The following is a 21,260-nucleotide window of genomic DNA, read 5'->3' as shown; positions in this document are numbered from 1 at the left end:
ATGCCAATTTTAGGCGGTTTTTGTACTGACGTTTAGAAGGATTCAGCATTTTTTTTTCTGCCAGAAAAAAAGCTTTCAAAAACGCAAAATGTAAGGGATTTTTTTTTCTGCCTGTAAAAGATGAGCTTAAAAAAAAAGTCTCCAGACTACCTAATGTGCATGGACACATAGGATAACAGTTGCTTCTACAGGCAAAACACTAAACTCCAAGCTTCTCTAGGAGCAGTGTTTTATTTAAGCCTGTGTGCATGGAGCCTTAGACATAAATAAATAAAACCTGACAGGTTTTGTAACCCTTCTGTACTCTATCTTTTTGCTGTCAGTGATAGGAAGTGAAAAGAAATTTTCCCTGCTAGACCCAAAGATTCAACAGAAAATGAGCAGCCATCCTATCTAAAGTAAGAGGAAATCGCCTCTTAGTTGTCATTGGGACAGATGTTCAGATTAGAACATTTGACCTTATTTCCTGTTCTGGTGACTACTATATTTGTGATTTCCCATTTTTTTCTGTCCTGAAGACATGGCCACCAGCACAAATAGCGAATCTTATCAGGGATGCAGACCGCATTAAAAGCCTGACAGATATTATATCCTTTCCTTGAATCTAAGCCTGGCAGGGATTCTCTCCTTTCCTTTAAATCTAAAGCTGAAAAAGGTTGGCTGTAGATATACTTTAACTTGTACAATATATTGCAAATTCCCTTCTTACCACCATTAATGTTCCTCCTCAGCAATTGTACAATGTGGAGTCAGAGATTGAAGAATCCCTCTATGACTCTGTAGGCAGCAGCTCCAGTGGTGCCTCCTCCGATGAATGGGAAGATGACAGTGACAGCTGGGAGACGGACAATGGCCTAACAGAAGATGAAAACTCACGCCTTGGGGCAGAGGCCATGGAGCAACCCCAAAACCAAACTGTTGCATCAGAGCCCACAACACAAGCCGAAGTAGAAGAGCCAGAGCCGGGTTCTTCTGCAGCTGCATTGGGGGTTCCAGGTCTTGTGGCCAAAGCGAATGAGAAAGAAGGGATTGTCAAGAGCTTTAAAGAATTTAAGGAGGCTATTAAGATTCTTGAGAGCCTGAAAAACATGACTGTAGAGCAGCTTTTGACTGGTTCTCCAACATCACCCATTGCTGAGCCAGAAAAATTCACTAGAGAAAAGAAATTCCTAGATGATATCAAGAAACTGCAGGAGACTCTTAAGAAGACACTTGATAATGTGGCCATTGCAGAGGAAGAAAAGATGGAATCTGCTCCAGATGCTGAGAAAGAGGACAAGGAAGCACAGACGCCAGTCCGTTCTGAATGGCCAAGTGACACCCCTGTACTGTGCCAGCAGTGTGGTGGCAAACCTGGTGTCATATTCACTAGTGCTAAAGGAGAGGTTTTCTCTGTGCTGGAGACTGCACCAGGTAAGGGCCTGTTTTGTTGCTGGGTGTTTCATGCCTATCTTGGACTGATGACCACATTGTGATCCTATTTTATGTTATTTGTTAAAGGACATGTAAACCCTAACAATGAACTTTCTTAGCATCCCCCTTGCAAATAAAAGTGTTTTATCTGTTCAGTAATTGCTAAAAAAAAAAAAAAAATACCTGTTGATTAGTCCAGTAAACTCCAAGCTTTCCTAAAATATGTTTAGGAGAGTAATTGGACCTCATAATGCTCATCTTAGACTACAGAATGATTAGTTTTTCTGTTGTGGAGATGAGGACATTGGTATGACTACTGTAGTTTTAGAAAAAAAAGCAATTGGTCTGCGCTGACACCTGTCAGCCCACAAAGCAATGATTTCTGCATTTTTGTCAAAGCAATGATTTCTGCATTTATGGGGTCTTTAAAGGGATAAACATGGATAAATATGCACACATCGCAGATATGTACTCTGACTCCAGTAAAAGTAATCCAACGGCTGAAAAAAATGATACCGGTGTCATGGTTGTAGCCTCAACCATGATCCCGGTATTACCTCTTCCCTGCCAGATGTATATATACTATTGCCGGTAGGGAAACCGTTTAAAAAAAATAAATAAATAAATACAAAATCCAATGTTTAAAGTCACTTTAAAGGCTCTGTGCAGGGAAGATCAGCATCTGAACCCAGAGAAGCTGGAGGCTGCTGATAGACTGAAGGTAATATAAGGCATTACAATTACATTTAAAGGAAACATTTGCCAGTATTGTGCTTGGATATAAATTGATTATATCCATGCAAAAAAAAAGTCTCAGCCTTAATACTACTTTAATATAAAATATGTGTAACCCCCTCCCCCTTTCATGTAGCTTCATGTCTGACTCCCAGTTAATCCTACCTGAGGATATATGTGTGTGTGTGTGTGTGTGTGTGTGTATACACACATGTATATGCATACGTGTTAGACAAATGCAGGTGTGAAAGTGACCACGTTTTGCATTGAAATCAGAAGTGATGTAACACTGTTTTACTTCCGCTGTGTGATGAGACACCTAGCTAACAGGTGGGAAGCCTCACTTTCATCATTCACTGCAGGAGCTGCTAGGAATGCAAAGTCATTTTAGAGCTTACTGAGCTTCACAGAGGGCAAATTTCTGGTGCCTCTGTGACTGAAGTTGCCAATTTATTTGCCATGTCGCGAGGTACAGTATCAAAAGTGATGACGGCATATACATTTTCCGGGAAGATACCGTCTAATAACCATAAGCGCTGTTGACTTGGTCAGCTGAGCGAAAGAGGCAAAAGGACATAGCACAGGATTGTGACCCAGAATAAAAAAACTTCTGCAAAACTGACTGCAGAGCTCAATCTCAGTCCCGAGTCCTGTGAAGACAGAGATTGAACTCTACAGTTACTTGGGAGTGAAAGGTACTTTAATGTAGGTTTTGTTGTATAAATTTGCACAAATTCTTGTTCTTCAGCAGCTATACCCTGACCTGGAACTTGAACTATTATTCAGAGTGAGAATCCTGGCATAATACATCTATAATCTTGAATCTCCATTCTAGCAGTTCCTTAGGGTATTATGTCCACCCTACTGAAACCCTAAGTCACTCGATTTGCTGACATTGTTTATGGTTCATGTTTATCTGGAATGTTTTGAAATTGAATTTAGTATCTGTGAAATGAAGAGCACCAGTGTTAAATCGTGTATGGAAGTCTTAGTGCCCGACTTATGTCTGTCTTCTTTCCCCAGAGAGCCATAGTTTTAAAAAACTAGAGTTCCAGGCGCCTGAAGCTAAGAAGTTCTTTAGCACTGTCCGTAAGGAGATGGCTCTGCTCGCCACATCCCTCCCTGATGGTATCATGGTGAAAACGTTTGAAGACAGAATGGTAAGTCCTTGAGTTTCCAGTATTCCAGTACTCTTTCTTCTTGACCTGTTCCTGCTACCCATTGGTGACCTTTCCTCTCACTTCCTCTTTTTTTTTCTTTTTTCTTAATAAAGTAAAATGGGTGAGGGTTAGAACCTCTATCGGAGTATTTTTACTGTCTTAATCTTCCTGTTCCTGAAGCAACCATGCTGTCATTATTTATCACACTATCAAAGGGAAACGAGTTGAAATCTCCCAAATGAACTTACAGACCGTAAAGTGAAAATTATTTACTCTTCCCCTATGTATTAAAAACTAAAACAAAAACATTTAGTCTGGAGTTTAAAAAAAAAAAAAAAGTAACTGGTTTGCTTTAAAGCAGGTGTGGTAAGAAAAACATACTGTACTTGCTTTCCATTGGCTCCCCTATCTACTAGTTTGCCTGCTGTAGCCGGCCCCGCAAAATCGTTATTCCAACTGAACACTCAGAGCCCTCCCCTACCATGTGACACCATTTGGCCTGGCAATTCAGACTTCAAGCACTGCATTTTGGAAATGTCATGCAGGCCTCCATGCCTGGAAATACTAATGCCTAGTACACACGATGAGAATATCAGATGAATGATCGTACGTTTTTGTTTTTTTGGGGTCGGGGGTTGCATGCTAGTGTCAAATCGAAAATGAAGAGGTTACCATATTCTCTTAAGACAAATGCAAATTCAGAAGTGCTGTAATGTATTGTATTGTATTCTTTCATTTCTGAGCATGCGTGATCTTGGTCACTCAAGTGTTTCCGGGCAAATATTGTATTGACAAAATGAAAATCATTCACTCTGCTGCCGTACGTGAATTTTTCTTGCTTGTCCCTGTGGATATTGTCGCCTCAACTGTTGTGATCACCTCTCGAAAGCTTTGTACGAACTATCAGATTATCGTACAATCCTTCCAAAAGCGATTTTTTTTTTTTTTTTTTTTTTTTTTTTTTTTTTTTTTTCCCCCCCCATCTGATTTTCTCATTGTGTGTACTAGGCATAAGTTTAACTCACATCTCACATTGGTCAACAAATCGCTGGAGAAGGGAAGTATGGATTTACGTTTAATGTAGAGAATCTAAGCTGAGCAGCAAGTTTTCCTTTTAAATAGAACAAATTCATAAGGCAGTTGTTTCTGATGAAAAGAATATACAGTAGCCTTGTAACTCACCTGAATCCCAGAGTATCTCATAAATTTTGCAAATTTAACATCAAGTACATCTGAGGGAAAGTAACACTGACCCAAAACACTGCTCTGTTCACTACATCAATGCAAATATATATTTATAAAGGGACACTCCCAGATTTCAGCTAAACCACCAGATTATTTAATCATATATATTGTCTGCATGGTTTGGTGAATATATCATACTCTTGGTCAAGGTTTCTTTGTACATTTGTGTGTAGTTTTAAAGCTAACAGTGAAAAGCACCCTGTTCCCTTTTTTTTTTTTTCCTTTTAGGACCTCTTCTCAGCATTTATAAAAGGACCCACACGTACTCCGTATGAGGATGGTCTATTTCTGTTTGATATTCAGCTGCCCAATATCTACCCAGCTGTGCCTCCACTCTTCCGCTACCTTTCTCAGTGCAGTGGGAGACTCAACCCAAACCTATATGATAACGGGAAAGTGTGTGTCAGTCTACTGGGCACCTGGATTGGAAAGGTAATTATATCCACATTCACAAGTGTTCACTTACTACCATCTATCTGTGTGCTTACAGTGGTTGTAAACGCTCAAGGTTTTTTTACCTTCATGCATTCTATATAAAAAACCTTCTGAGTGAGTCCGCCCCGTAATACTTACCCCATCACGATCTAGCCATGTTTACAAGAGCAACTGCTTTCCCAGGACTCTCCCTCCTCATTAACCGCAGCAGGAGCCAATGGGCCCCCTGCTGTCTCAGCCAATCACAGCCAATGAGCTAATAAGGGAAGAGAGGGAGTGCTGTCGAGTTACGGCTCCCTGTGTAAATGGACACGCAGAGGAGCATCTTGGAAGCGAGCCTGCTTGGGTGCCCCCATAGCAATCTTCTTGCTTTAGGGGGCACTTGACAGGAGGGAGGGGCCAGGAGTGCTGGCAGAGGACCTGAGAAAAGGAGGGTCGGGCTGCTCTGTGCAAAACCACTGCAAAGAGCAGTAACAGTTGTTTCTTTATAAAAAAAAGTATGTCCTGTTTTGCTTTTGCTCACCAGTATCAAGATTTCCCAATCTTTAGGGGCTGCACCTCTACAAATGACAGTTTCAGTTATCCTAGTCTGTATGAAGATTTGAGTGCTGGTTTCGTTTTTTCATTAAGCCTATTGGTCACCTATTCTTTATTCTTGGCTTTAGGCCTCGTTCACACCATACAGAAAAACTGACGGAAACTGACATGCAGATTTCGCTTGCAGACACATCAGTTTTCATGCGTGGTGCAATTAATTTTATACAATTTGCAAATTTTTGCACAGAAAAAAATCTGCATGCGATAATAGTGTGGTGTGAACAGGGCACATCGAGAACAATTGATTACATTGTACACTTGCAGAAGGCATGGAGAGAAACCGACATCCCTTAGGCCTCGTTCACACCGTGGTGCAAAGATTTGAGTTTTTTTGCATGCATTATGCAAGGGCAAAAAAACAAATGCTCTCTATGTGCCCTGTTCACACCACAACACTGACACATGTACACACAGCAGATTTTTACTGAAGCGCACATGAAAACTGATGTAAATTTGTGTCCCTGCAAGTGCAATCTGTGTGGTTTTTCTATCAGTTTTTATGCACATATGGTATGAACAAGGCCTTACTGGGTCATTCTGATCCTACTTACTGTTTCACAAATTGCTAGTTCAAATGCCAAAAATCTTATACATGGCACTCCTTATGTGTGGGCTTTGTTTTGGAAAAATAAAGGGTTTGGAGTTTCTGCCAACAAGGTAGAGTAGGCAGTTCAGTTTTTCAGTCCTACACTACAGGTGTGAACGAGCTCATATGGCAGCTCTTTTCTGTATATTGGACTTTTATTATCACCTACACACTACTTGCGCCATAACCAGACACAATCAACACACGCACTGTGGCGCTAATTAGCGCATTCATATATCATTGTTTGGTGGGACTATAAACAGCCTGGCAGCCTAATACGCTAGTTTTACTATTTGGTGTTTGCACATGAACGTTTATACAAACGCATTCACTTTGTATATGTTTGTATATATATATGTGTGTGTGTGTGTGTGTGTATGTATATATATATATATCATGTCTGTTTAGAGCGCTGCATTTCTTTTTGCTTAAACGTCATTTTACACCACTGCATCCAGTGCTTTGCATTGCACTTGGTTATGTAGGGCTTGGATGCAGCTGCTCGGCAATGGAAACCCATTCCATGAAGCTCTCTACACACTGTTGTTGTACTAATCTGAAGGACACATGGAGTTTGGAGGTCTTTTAGCTATTGACTCTGTAGACAGTTTGTAACTTCTGTGAGCTTTAGCATGCACTGACCCCGCTCTGTCATTTTACATGGCCTACCACTTCGTGGCTGAGTTGCTGCTGTTCCCAGTTGCATCCACTTTGTTATAATACCACTAACAGTTGACCGTGGAATATTTAGTAGCAAGGAAATTTTACAAATGGAATTATTGCAATCTATCACAGTATCACGCTTGAATTCACTGAGATCCTGAGAGCGACCCATTCTTTCACAAATGTTTGTAAAAGCAGTCTGCATGCCTAGGTGCTTGATTTTATAGACCTGTGACCATGGAGGTGATTGGAACACCTGAGTGCAATAATTTGGTGCGGTGTCCCAATACTTTTGGCAATATAGTGTATATTGAACATTACATGCAGCCCTTTGGTGATGTCAGGGGCTGCATATGAGACCCCCTTTAGCTCATAACTTTTCAACCACTGGTTTCGGTTCTTGCACTGCAAAGCCCATCTACCTCCTTCTACTTAGTCCTACTGTTTATTCCAGAAATATGTACTGTCATTGCAAACATCTGAAGCAAGAAAGGAGAGAGAGGAATGTACATCCCATAGTGTATCAAGCATAAGGAAATTTAATGGACAAAATAAAATCAATAGTTGCACTCACAAACAACTGCGGGGTAGAGGTTTGTCAGGTGGCTTGGAGGATAGATCCAGAGTCCGTGTACGAGTTATCCCAGATCCCGCCTTGGCCACGGGCTTTCCTCAGCCAGGGACCAATGCAGGGATCTGGGATAACTCGTACACTGACTCTCTCCTTTCTTGTTTTACACAGGTTTGCAGCGTTAGCCCACACAGCTCAGCAGTAGCACCCTCTTAGTTGCAGCAGCTTTTGGACTGTTTTCTTATTTTTAATCTGGGCTATATGCTTTTAATTATTATATCTATATTGCTGTTTGTTTGTATATATATATATTTTTTATCATTTACTAGATGTATATAGTACTCTTGGATTGATTTTATTCTCTGCCTCATTTCTAGGATTCCATGTTTTTTTTTTTTTTTAATCACTCTCAGCCTGGGTTCACACTGATGCGGTGCGGAATTTGCAGCGGTTTCTGTGCGAATTCCAAACCGCATCACAATCGCACCCCATTCATGCGAACTGCTGCGGGTGTGTATGTTAAGCTAACAACAACTCAAAACGGTTCACAAAATGCGGTGCAATGTGCAGAAACCGATCGCATGGGTGTGAATACCCATGCAATTCAATTCTAGTGCAGACCAAAAAAAGGTTCCTGCACCTTTTTGGTGCAGATGCAGTGCGATTTGAGCCATACAAAATGTATGGCTCAAATCGCACCGCACAGAATTCGCATGTGATTTGCACAGGAATGCGGTGCGGTTCCTGTACGAATCACATGCGATATGCCGCACCGCCTCCGTGTGAACCCAAGCTTTCACATCCTGATAATCTCTTAGCTAGTGGAGAGCCTTACTGGGCTCATCACCGCTATTTAAACGACAGGTGATATTTTCCGGGCGGTGGGCGCAGTTTGTTGCACAGGTTTTCCTATAGTATCCACTTTGGATTTGGCTGAAGCAACTGTGTGAGCTAGCTTTCCTGGTGACAGAAACTATGAAGTCCAGAATATGAATGGGCCACAGAAATTTTCAACATGCTAGCTAGTATTTAAAGCATTAGATTTACACCCAGAAGTGAGTAATCAGCTTTGTATCAATTTACCTTTTAATTATCTACATCCTTTGGTAAAACTAAAAAACTGATCTGCATAATCCATTTTATCTTTAGGGAACTGAGAGATGGACAAGCAAATCCAGCCTTCTCCAGGTACTAATATCCATACAAGGTGAGTCTACTTGATATGTCCTCTTTATTGTTTGCAGGAAGAGTCAAACATTTTGCCACATTCTGTTTAAGGCTGAACTCTAGACAGGTATTAAACACAAACGTTAATTCAGCTCTGTTAACATTAATACATCATTAAAGTGGAACTTTCGGTAAAAATTAAAAATGGGCAGACAGGCATGATTCTTTCTGTCAAAGAGTCATGCTTTGTATCTTCTGCATTAAAGCTTCCTACCTGCCTGCCAACCCTTTTCAGTGAGCCACGCAGGCACACCTCACTGTACTAATTCGGCAATGCCGAAAGTGATGGAACTCTTCGCATGCGCGAGAGTAACCTCATCCTTGCCTGGCTGGCATTTGAGACCCAGAAGCCGGCCATCCGAAGATGTTAACGGCCAGTTAGGGAGCTCCAGGACAACGCATTGCTGGATCGGAGATGATCATAGTTCCGCTTTAAGCATATTCTGCAAAATGCAAGCTGTGGAAGTAGTTGAGTTTGACTTGGCCTCCTGTGGTCCCTTTACACCAGGGCAAGGGATGGTGTGGTGACAGCACAAGGCACCTTTCAGGTGTGTTTCAGTGCAAGGAGTATGCTGATAGGAGGAGAGAACAGAGCTGTATGGAGGTGAGGTTCTCTCTCTGCTGCTTCTCTTTTCACTGGCCAGTCACAGGGTTTGGGTGGAAAGGAGATCTAAAAGTGAATAGAAAAACTGCAGAAAAATATCAAGTCCCCTCTCCTGCCAGAAAGGACTGAGCAGTGTGAATCTCAAAACTTGATACACAGGAAATCAAATCCTTTGGCAGAGAAAAAAGCTCTCATATCTGTATTTCATTTATATTCAGCTGTTTGCCTAGAGATTCACTTTTTAACTTATACTGAGAAAACGCGTATGCTGCCACTGCAGGATTCTCATATTCAAATGCTAGTTACCTATCATTCTAATGATATTGGTTGCCATTCTGATCTACTGGGTTCAAAGTTTTCTGAGAGCATGTGTGCCAGTCAGGCTTTCTGACATTAATAGCTGCATGCTTACTCTGGTCCGTTAGAAGGCAATGAACAGAAGACAGCCAAGCAATTTTGCGTTTGTGGGAGTAGATCAACAATGGCAACCACCACCTGTTTCTCAAGTTTTTCTTTCATCTTGGCTTCTTGTTTGTTTTCTTTCCTCTCTAGGCCTTATACTGGTAAACGAGCCTTATTACAATGAGGCTGGCTTTGACAGTGACCGTGGTCTGCAAGAAGGTTATGAGAACAGTCGTTGCTACAACGAGATGGCTCTGATCAGAGTTGTACAATCTATGATACAGATGTTGAGGAGACCTGTGGAAGTCTTCCAACAGGAGATCATGGAGCACTTTCAAAGCAGCGGCTGGCGTTTAGTTCACAGGATAGAGACCTGGCTAGAAACCAATTCCATGGTAGAAAAGGGAGGTGAGTTGTCTAATGGCCAGGAGCACCCTTGCATTGTACCATACAGCCCCTCTGAGCAAGAAATCACACCAGAGCCTTCCTTAAGTTCTAAGGATTTGGACGATTCTGGTTGTGGAGCCTCCACCCTATCACCTGGAGAGGCTCCTCAGTGTTCTGACTTGGAGGGCATGGGTAAGGGGGCCTCAAGTAACACCTGTAGCCCTGCTGAGGAACTACGAGGGGCAACTGGAGGAGTGCAGCCAAGTGTGAAACCAAAGAAACGCAGGAAGAGCTATCGTAGTTTTCTGCCTGACAAACGAGGATACCCTGACATTGGCTTCCCATTGTTTCCCTTGTCTAAGGGCTTTGTGAAAAGCATACAAGGTGTTCTAGCGCAATATAAAGCTGCTCTCTTGGAAGCTGGCATCTTGGAGCCCCGTGGGGCCAGACTGACATTACCGTTGTAGAGACCAGATACATTGTGGGGCTGTCGTCGGCTCCCCCACACACATCGTACACATTCTGTTTTCCCCATCTTTCAATGCCTGTTAAGGCCAATAAAACAAAAGTCTGGAGTAACGTAAGACTTCTTAACCACAGTGTCTGCTGTGAGACCAAACAAGATTGTAACCGAATAAATAATGGTTGACATTATGCTGTATGCTCTGCTGTTCCCCTAATTTATTCTGTCCATATTATCTGCTCCTGGCATAATGTCTGGGGCTGCCTTGCTGCTACAGGGCAGAGAATTGTATCGTTTATTGCTCATGAAGAACTATCCCTTGCCTCTGCATAATGTCTTAGACCCAGATCATTCAATAGTTGCAGGAAGTTAGCAGTGTAGCCACTCTTGTATCTACATTGGGAGGTTAGGCCCTTTCATTTAAAATGACTGTGCTGGTTGTCAGGACAGATTTGGATGAATATAGCTCTTCTGTAGAAGTGTTATCTGGGCATGCAACTCTTCAATGAATGAGAATCCCTCATTTTTCTTTTTGCATCCCAAATAGATGATGTAATTTCATTATCACAAGTGTGTCTTGAAGAGTCTGTACTAGCGATTTTCAAGAATGAATGTCTAAGCTTACTGAAAATCACTTGGCCCATCTTTATGTCAATGGCAAGCATTGTACAGACATGGGCATTTTTCAGTGAATAAGCTTTGTTCTCCTGTACTGATAATTATAAACCCCATATAATGTCTCCAAGAACTAAACTGCTATTTAAGGTTTGATATACTAGCAGTAATATACCATAAAGCTAAATAAACAAACCTTTTTATCTTCTGCAAGATTGGGCAAGTTGCCTGTGTTAGTGAATGGTTAAATGCTTCTGTTTAAATACTTGGTTTGGCACATTAGCCTGTTCTGTATCCTCATGCCTTCCAATTTAATCAATGGGCACCGCTCTGTTTAATATTTTAGAAGACAAAGTCTATTAATATGTTATATTTGGACTTAGGCACTACATCATGGCTATCAATGACTTCGCTAAGAATAAGAAACTATTGCTACAGGAAGCAAACTGTAGCTACATTCATGAATATAACACTGCCATGAACAATGGAGACAGTGCAGGCCAGTGTGTCCTTAACTCTTGCCTGCCCTTTATCATGGTCTGCCTTACATTTAGGCATGTTTACATCCCCCTGTTTTTCCTTTCAAATGTGAATCTTTATTCTAGAGGGATGTGCTGCTGCCGCTTTCCTTTGTTCTTTATGATTCTTGAATTATCCGTGTGTCTCTAACACTTAAGGGTCTAGGTTACACAAAACAGGTGCAAAAAGGTGAGCATGAGTAATATATGAGCCTTTTAGACATAGGCTGTGTGATGTTATTTAATACATGTATAGAATGCGCTGTATTTTTATTTAAGCCACATTTTTAACCCCTCTCTCCCTGAGGCACCATTTAGCTACGTTTCATATTTGGGTAGATGCTAACAGGTTGCTATGCATATCACTTCCCTAAAGAGACTTGTGCTATTCCTCTTGATATTCCATCTAACACTGCTTGTGAATAGAGGCTGTTGTATACTCTTAAGACCCCATTCACACTTGTGTGACTTTTGACATCAATGTTGCATGAAAAGACATACCCCATGTTTTCCAATGATAACCATTCATATACGTTCGACTTAAAGTTGCAGAAACTTCAAAGTAGTTTGTGCACTACTTTGGTCTGACTTTCATGCAACTTGAGAGCCATAGATGTCAATGTTAACCCTCAAAAGTTGCATGAAAATCGTACCTGAATGTTTTACATCCAACAGTGGCTCTGATTTTGCAGAGGGACAAGTCAAGTCCATTCAAAGTTGCACTCCAAAGTTGTTCTACTTTGGAGTCGTACAAGTGTGAATGGAGCCCTATTGTTCCCTCACTCATATCACAGCTCTCTAGCAATCCCTGAATAACAGCTGTAAAATCCCCCTGTTGAAATCAACTTTACCTCCTTTTTCTTTAGCTTCCTTCATGTCTCCTTTCCCTATAGGCTGGATTTTTTTTTCCTATTGCTTGAGCTCAGCCAATAGAAAAAAAAAATACATGATGTCGTTGCCTCCAGGCGGAACAAACAGCATGGAAATCAGACTTTTTTTTTTTTTATTATTTTATATTTGAAACAGTTTCAACACAGTACAGATATTGGCACAGAAACACATTTTAATGTATCATGGCTGGGTGATGCATAGGAGGAAATCAGACTTTTGAACGTAAAGTTAATTTTTTACACTAAACATTGGCCAGCCTTGCAAGCTGCTAAATGAAAAAATGCCAGTTGTGTAAAAGTCCTCTTCCATAAACTATGAATGATTAGAATATTACAACTTTTACAGTAAATGAAAACTAAAACTAAAAAACTTTTCAGTGGTGAAGTAATCCAACCCCTATCAGCAGCTATGCACCTAGTGCAAATCTCATACAATTAAGCAGTAAAGTCAAACCTTAAAAAATATTGTGCAGTACTTTTAGGTGGAATACCAACACCTCCTAAATAATCAAATAACCATGCTTATACCACAAACAAAATGTGCAATACAAATAATATATATTCAACATTAAGTCCTTAACAAAGCGAAGTCTTGTGCCTCCATAATAAGTGTCACCATCTGTGCTTGATCCAGCAATATTAATTGACCATACCACCACCCAATGTCTGCTTACCTTCTCTATATAGCCTCACATCAACTGTTCAGTCGTATAGCACATTTTGTATCTTTAATGGACACTGTAGATGTCTCTTGTGAATCCTAGATCAATATCCACAGTTCTCCAATCACCACCTCTGCAATCGCCACTCCGTCCCATGAAAATAAAAATTACATAATGCTCCTTAAAAGTTCCAGGGCAGGACCCTGGATGACGTCACGACGCTTGGAAGGATTAGAGAGTGTGTCAATTATTTAACACAGAGAGTAGTATTGCACAGGACTGCCGGTTCGTATCTACATGCTGTAAACATCTGATGTGATTGAGCACCTATTACAAGTGAGCGCAATTGTATCGGTTTTATAACAAAATGTAAACTTTTAAGGATAAAGCACTATGTAAAGTTTTTTCATGCGACGGAGTGATTGAAGAAGAGGTGAACGGAGAGCTGTGGTCATTGATCTGGGATTCACAAGAGACATCTACAGTGTCCATTAAAGGGTCAAAAGGTGCTATATGACCGAACAGTTGATGACATGGAGTGGTGGCGTGGTCACTGAATATTGCTGGATCAAGCGCAGATGGTGGCACTTACTATAAAGACGCAAGACTTCGCTTTGTTAAGAACTTTGTTAAATATATATAGTTTGTATTGCACATTTTGTTTGTGGTATACGCACTATTATTCAATTATTTAAGAGAGTTTTGTATTCCACTTAACAGTGTTGCACAATATTGTTTTAAGGTTACATTTTTTACACTAAGTTTTCAGTGTAATACAAGTAGAATAACAAGAGAATACCATAGCCTCTATATGCAGGTACTGTTAGATGGGATAAAAAGGAAAAATCGCATTGGCCCCTTTACATTTCTGGGGTACTCTGTTGGAGAGAGCTGCCTGCTTTAGTTCCTTCATCTGCATCACCCATTTTAACTGGATTATAATGGCCAAAATATAGGTGTGGATGTGGAAATTTAGGTACAGAAATCTTTCCTCTAGGGTCCGCAAGAGATTAAAGAAAGGATTCAGCGATCCAACTTGCTAGCCTCTGCTCAGAAGTGAAATATCTGTTTTGAGTGGACTGACCCTTTAATTGAGAACTCTGTCAAGAAGTACTAATAATTGAGTTTTGGGTGGAATGTGATTAAGGAACCTGTGTCTGTGGTGCTTTACTTACCGACAGAGTGTCACTGAAAAATTGGTCTCCTTGACACTCCCCATTTGGTCCTCTTGTTGCTCCCACTGCTGCACATATCAGTGTGTTAAAAAGGTCCTTTTAAGACTAGACATTTAGGGGTTTATTTACCAAAGCTGGAGAGTCCAAAATCAGACTCCCTTCTGCATAGAAACCAATCAGCTTCCAGGTTTCATTGAACAAGCTGAGGTTAGAAGCTGATTGGTTTCTATGCAGAAGGGAGTCTGATTTTGGACTCTCCAGCTTTAGTAAATAAATCCCTTAATGTCAACTGGCAGTAGCAACATCTGTGGAGGAACACCAGTGCAGTAAACGCTATATGAGTGTTTCTTAATTGTGGTCTTTGGTGGCTTTTCTAAGTAGTAACTACTAAAAATATACCTTTGTGCTCACTAATGCTACTCTCTGTTACGTGCAAAATCTGTGCCCACAGTGCCACCCAGAGTGCTCCTGAAGTTCCGATAGCTCTGTGTAGTGGAGAAGTCGTACTCGCCTACCCCCATACAATGCCCACTGCCCAAGCAAACAATCAGCAGGTCTGACCAGATTTACATTGGGGGGTGATTCATCTGTTCTTGTGCAAATCGCAACTGTTAACAAGTCCCTATATGTGTAGCAGGTCTGAGAAGCCTCAGAATGTCACCGACAAAGAAAGTATTGACCCCTCCTTAATCTATTAGCTGTTGATCTGCACCATTACATTAGGGGGTTTAGCGAGTTCACAGTAAACCTGTCAACAATTTAAATTTTAAAAGTAAAAGTCCAGCCTATCTTCCCTAGTAAAGATAACAGAGGACATCGTATACTTGCTCCCAAAATGATAGACATGTTGACTTCAAAATAAAAATGCCAGTTATACCACCTGTAATTCTGTAAAGTAAAAAAAAAAACTGCTGTTTAGCCACCAAGAAGGACTAGTGTTAAGAAACACTACTTTACACTTCCCTAATCACTCTCCATACAATCCAGTTCTAGGTGGAGCTCTTCTATAATTTCACCTGACTTGAGAGATCCTTTGTGTCAACTTGTCTTCAGCACAAAATCCTTTCCTCTCTTCCTGCTGTGTGGGGTTATTGTGCACTTATCAGACAATACCGGATACGTTTTCCTACTGGCATTGTTGCCTGTCCTCATATCCTGGACATGGTGAAATTGATCTCAGGGCCGAAGGGGATAAAAATTCTAATGAATTAACCTATACACCCTGCTTCTGGCAGATGTACAGTATTTAATTGCTGGCAACAGATAATTCTAAACCAAAATGCTGTAAAATTGAGTGCTGGTGCTTCTGATGTGTGTGTATAGTGCCGTGAGACAATTTTTTTTACTTTTTTTTTTTTTTTTCTTTGCTAACTTAATGTTTGGAAAAAAATTGCAGAATTGTTTAATTAAAGATGCCTCTGCTTAAGAATTTTGGGGAGTCTGGTTTATTGTCACAAGTACAGAAATAAAATTATTTTTAGTGTGTGTGTACATGTGTAAAATTATCTCATGAAATGACACTGTTAAATGTTTTATGCAGATCCACCCCCTGGTCAGTCTTTTCCCAGTAAAATTCCTCCCACAGGTGGGGGGTGCAGCTGGATAGGAGGGGGGGCAGGTGGGGGTCCGTGAGATAGGTGGGGGGCAGCGTTAGGTGGCAAGGATCTGGTGCCAGGAGCTGAGCCTTGGGTCCGCCAGGTTGGTATGTGGGGGGGAGTTGGCACTGGCGCCCTGCTGGAGGTGGGGCTGTCCACTGTCACACAGGTGGGGAACTTGGTGGCCACAGTGACTCCGGTCCTTCGGTGGGCAGCACAGTAAAGGTAGTTTTGACTGGCTCCGGCGTGTGGCTGGCCGCCCTGCGAGCACTCATCCAGTGGTGTTGATGGGGCGGTCAGTGCAGTACTCTGGCCGGCTTTCACCATCTTCAGTTTCCCCTGGCATGAACCACAAATTTTTCAGCGAGGAATGGGACATTATTCTTACACCTTGCTATACCGATGAGCTTCTTTACATTTTTATCATGTGTCTTTTCAGTTGTTCAAGAATAAATGTCCTTCATCCTGCACTTAGAGGCGCTTTTCTTCTTCATTAAATCGTGCAATTACTTCAGTGTTTCATTGAACCACTCACATAGTCCATTAGTCTGGAGGTGGCAGGGAGAGCTTTGTAGAGGCCTAATTCCACAGAGCTTCCACAACTGCTGTGTCAGAGCCGCAGTAAACTGAGTCCCTTGCTCTAAGATAATTTGCCGAGGGAAACCCACCCTGGCAAAGATCCAGAGCAGTGCCTCCGCCACTGTCTCTGCATGGATGTTTATCAGGGGAATTGCTTCCGGGTCACGAGTAGAATAATCTACCACTGTCGAGATATATCTCTTCCTGGAGGGATGGGGTTAGGGTGAGTGGTAGGGGGTACAATGAAGCATTAGATCGGTCGCCCTTCTTTTCTACCTACTGACAAGTATCATAGGTACGATATTACTGTCTGGTTTTCCCTGGATAGAAGAATAGCTGAGTCAATTGGTGAAGGGTTTTGGTCACTCCAAAATGCCCAGCTAGGGGACTGTCGTGTGATGCAAAGCCGGTTGTGCCGATATTTCTGCAGCACAACCAACGATCTCTTGGGCACCAGATGAGGTCCCTTCCTTTCAGTCACCCAATACAGTAATCCCTGATCCCACTCTATCCATTCCCTTTCTAATCCCCCAGGGTCCATTCCTGCCCTCTCCCGGTAACTAGCTTAAGGTTGGGTCAGATAGTAGTTCATGGGTAAAGTCAGCTGGGTTAGCCCAGGTAAGAGGTGGTACAGTCTGGTTGCGGTTAGGTGGTTCTTCCCTGGGTCCCTTCTTAGAGTACCTACTCCACTCGCCTTGCTTGGATCCCATGCTCCAATCCATATGTACGTGAGTGGTTGGGGTGCGCAAAACTTTGCCTCCAGCCATTTGCAAGGCTACTACGGACCTCCCTGTTCTCTCGGTTGTTGTAACCATCCTTGGCTGCACCAAGCTGATGGTAGCTCCACTGTCTCTGTGTCCTTGGGTGGGTCGACCATTCACCCATACGGCCTGTTGGTGATTCTTGCGGTTATTGTCAGCGCCAGCTTGGAATCGAGTTCACCTCATGGAGTAGCCCAAATTCCACTTCACCCCAGCCGGTCTTGGTAGATGGTGAGTTGGCCTTCAAGCAGTGAGCAGCCACTCAGGCTGGGCCGGGGGCAGCACGGTTCCATGAAGTGGTGGTGACATCCTGAGGACAGTTAGCTCACAGGTGTCCCACTTAATCACACCCATAGCATCATGGCCCGGTCTTCCTAATGGGCATAGCAGGTTGGGCCGTTGCAGGGGGCAGAACAGGCTGCTGGGTGAACAGCTAGATATGGGCAAGTGCTGGTGGTGGTCTGGAGAAGTTACGAGGCTCAAATTGGTTGGGTCTCCGGCATCCATATACTGGTTGGCTAGTTCCTCTGCTATGGTCCAGGAGAACCAGATGGGCAGCATTCGCTAAGGTAGTTGCTTGACAGCTGGAAAACAATGCATCCATCGATCAGGACATCCCATTCCATATAGGGCTGGCCATCTTTCTGTTATAGGCTGCAAAACATGACCCGACGAGTTTCAGGGGTAATTGCGTATCTTGCCAGCAGCAGCTCCTTGACTTGCTCGTAGTCTCTCTCGTCTTCTGCAGGTATGGCTTCAAAAGCATTTATGGCCCAACAGGACAGGTTGCTGAGGATGGTGACCTAATCAACTTCATCGATTCCCAGGAGGTTGCACTGGGTCTCGAAGACTTGTAAGTGCTAGTCAATTACTCCACCCCATCCTGGAAGGGTCAAAACGCCACATAGGGAAGTTTCTTGCGGCTACCCTGGTCTGTGGCTGTGGTGCCTCTAATCACCTTCTGGACCTCAAGCATTTTCAGGTGGGTCATGTCTGCAATTATCAGGGTGATTACCGCTGAAGGGGGAAGGAGTGGTGCTGTAGAGCGCCAGGCGCCACTTTATCTTGCACTGGACCTTGGACATCCTGGACTCTTTTGTAGCTGGCTTGCTGACTTAGTCGCTGGCCCGGGAACTCTCCAACTCAGTAATTAGGGTGGCCTTTGACTTGTTGCTGGCACTCTGTCCCTCTGATTCCAGCAGATCCTTGAGTGTGCTTTGCTTAAGGTTGGAGTAGCGAAGATTCATCTGATGAGGTCCTGGTGGTGATTTGGATGTGCCAGGCACAAGGAAGAATCCCACCGGTGCCACCAAATGTGACAGACTCATGACACCCTGACTGGGTATCTCCGCTAAGAAGCTGCTTTCCAAGCTCTGGAACACAAGGCAAGTGACCATAACTGTCCCAAAGTACTAGAAAACACCAGTTTTTGCAGTAAATAAGAAGATCCAATTTATTAGAGAAAAACACTTGAATTTATACAGAAAACCATCAGATAAGAACTAACCACATTATCATAGACCATGCCCACTCCAGACAGTCTGACGCTCACATAGGAATACATTATACATAGCCATATGTTACAATGATAGTTCTTTCGGGATAACTTGAAAACAATAAAATACAGAGTTCTCCTGCAGCCCCAAGTCTGTGACAACAGGGCTTCCCTGCATTCGTGACTGCGTCTTGCATTTACATTTTGGATGTTCACTTTATTCACTCTAAATATCTCCACCATGTTCGCTGTAGGAAGCATTATAACATTTACCGTTTTAAATCTGGCTGTTTTCAACACCACACAGTGTTGCTGCTGGGGTGGTGTCGCAGTTGCACTGTATGATCTGACTGATGCAATTCTTCCTGCCATTTCTGCCGAGAAAGCAAGAACACTGCCTGCTTGTCCGGAGACACAGCTACAGGACATCGGTCAGTGCCTCCAATATCCTCTCATTTTGCATTCATTTCATGAATACCCAACAGGCAATCCCCTCAGTAGTGGAAACCACTAACTAATACTAAGCCTAATAGCACTTGATCTACAGATAAAACCTGGCGAAAACCAACTCCCAGGGTTATAGCTGTTCCCCTGCACAGAAGCAAGGTCCTATATTGTCACCACTCCTTTCCTGTATAAAGCTAGCTCACTCTTAGAAGAGGTGACCAAATACTTATTTTCCACCATAATTTGCAAATAAATTCTTTCCAAATCAGCCAATGTGATTGTCTGGATTTTTTTTCTCATTTTGTCTCTCATAGTTGAGGTCTACCTATGATGCCAATTACAGGCCTCTCTCATCTTTTTAAGCGGGAGAACTTGCACAATTGGTGGCTGACTAAATACTTTTTTGCCCCACTGTATTAGAGCATATACCAATGTTAACAATATCAAAAATAATTCACCAAAGTGAATAATTAATAAACACCCGACAGACCCTAATTCACAAACCTAAATTTTACAATATCCCACAAAATTAGTAAGTATCAATATATAAACCTAAAACATACAGCAATACAAAATGCAGAAACGTGATGTGAAAAATTCAACTGACAAACACTCGGCCAACCAGCTAGTACATGCCGTGTGAAAAAATATATATAACTGTATATCAAGAACACAATATGGTGTAACTCACATATAGGTGAAATAAATCAAAAGTGAATGAACAAAATGATAATTAAAAAGATAATAATCAGTAAAATAAAGTGTCGGCCCACTTGATAATCATAAGTCCCAAAAAAGGTTCAAAGTGAATCTTCCCCTTGGTACACTGCTGTGTCCACCATTGCTCGGCATGCACGCCACCTCCAAAGTTGACCCTATAGGTTACAAGTCAAGAAGCACTCAAACCAACATCCAAATTCCTCTGTAGGTCAGGGCTGGTGGGATTGCGCTCCAACAGGTCTCCGGCTTAGGGGTGTACAAAGATTTGCGTAGTTTGAAATCCCAGCAGCCTGAAAGTTCTCTGTCCGCTCTTCCATCCTTTGTATGATCATTGTGCTTAACCTACCCGCATTTTCCCACTAAGCATCCTCCCTCTGCAGTTTGGCACCTGCTCCTGTTATGAATAAAAAGCTGTGTGTTCCACTTTACCTTGTCTTTTATACATTGATACTTACTCATTTTGTGGGATATTGTAAGATTTAGGTTTGTGAATTAGGCACTGTCAGGTGTTTATTAATTATTCACTTTGGTGAATTGTTTTTGATATGGTTTACATTGGTATATGCTCTAATACAGGGGTCTAAAAACTTTCTAAAAAAAAAAAAGGGGCCAGTTTACTGTCCTTCAGCTTTTAGGGGGGCCGGATGTTGGTTTCAGTGGGAGGAATAGTATACCATCATTGGTACTGGGAGGAATAGTATACCATCATTGGTAGTGGGAGGAATAGTATACCATCGCTGGTAGTGGGAGGAATAGTATACCTTCGCTGGTTTAAGTAGGAGGAAGAGTGTGCTGTATCAGGAAGAGGAACAGTGCCTCAAAGGCCGGATAAGGGCAAGCTAAGGGCCGCACCCGGCCCTCGGACCACAGTTTGGAGACCACTGCTCTGATATATAGGTTGGTGAGCCATTTATTTATTCATTCAACCACTTAATTGATTTTTGTGCATTTTATTTAGGTTGAGACTTACAGTGCCGCACTATGTATTTATTGTTTTAAAATACAATATATAAGTGTCTTCTGAAATTTGAATTTCAAATAGAATACATTTGAATAGAATAGAAAATAAAAAATAGAATATAATTCTATTTTGAATAGAATAAATGCAGATCGATAAGAACAGAATAGAAAATAAGAGTAGAATAGAAAATAAAGAAATAGAATAGAAAATAATATAATAAAATAGAATATAATCCTCTTCCGAAATTCAAATTTCTAATAGAATAAATTTGATTAGAATAGAATGTAACAGTCTTTTCCAAAATTTGATTTTCAAATAGAATAGAAAAAATAATACAATGGAATATATCCACCT

The 21,260-nt window shown here is 41.9% G+C and overlaps 1 protein-coding gene across 1 annotated transcript in view; it reads left to right on the top strand.

The window, feature by feature from the left end:
* Nucleotides 1-15,777, top strand: part of UBE2O (ubiquitin conjugating enzyme E2 O) — an 85,821-nt gene extending 70,044 nt beyond the window's left edge. The window contains exons 14-18 of the mRNA XM_089682657.1: nt 732-1,413; nt 3,172-3,308; nt 4,782-4,985; nt 8,555-8,612; nt 9,789-15,777. Coding sequence (XP_089538783.1) covers nt 732-1,413; nt 3,172-3,308; nt 4,782-4,985; nt 8,555-8,612; nt 9,789-10,492 — 1,785 coding nt within the window. The 3' untranslated portion in view covers nt 10,493-15,777. The remainder of the gene's footprint in view (nt 1-731; nt 1,414-3,171; nt 3,309-4,781; nt 4,986-8,554; nt 8,613-9,788) is intronic.
* Nucleotides 15,778-21,260: the final 5,483 nt, after the last annotated feature.

Source organism: Staurois parvus, unplaced genomic scaffold (genome assembly GCF_062004578.1).
Source record: "Staurois parvus isolate SC_StPar_1 unplaced genomic scaffold, SC_StPar_1.0 ptg000293l, whole genome shotgun sequence".
Classification (NCBI taxonomy): domain Eukaryota; kingdom Metazoa; phylum Chordata; class Amphibia; order Anura; family Ranidae; genus Staurois; species Staurois parvus.
The sequence above is the reverse complement of the archived record's forward strand: the minus strand, read 5'-3'. Positions and strand labels throughout refer to the sequence as shown.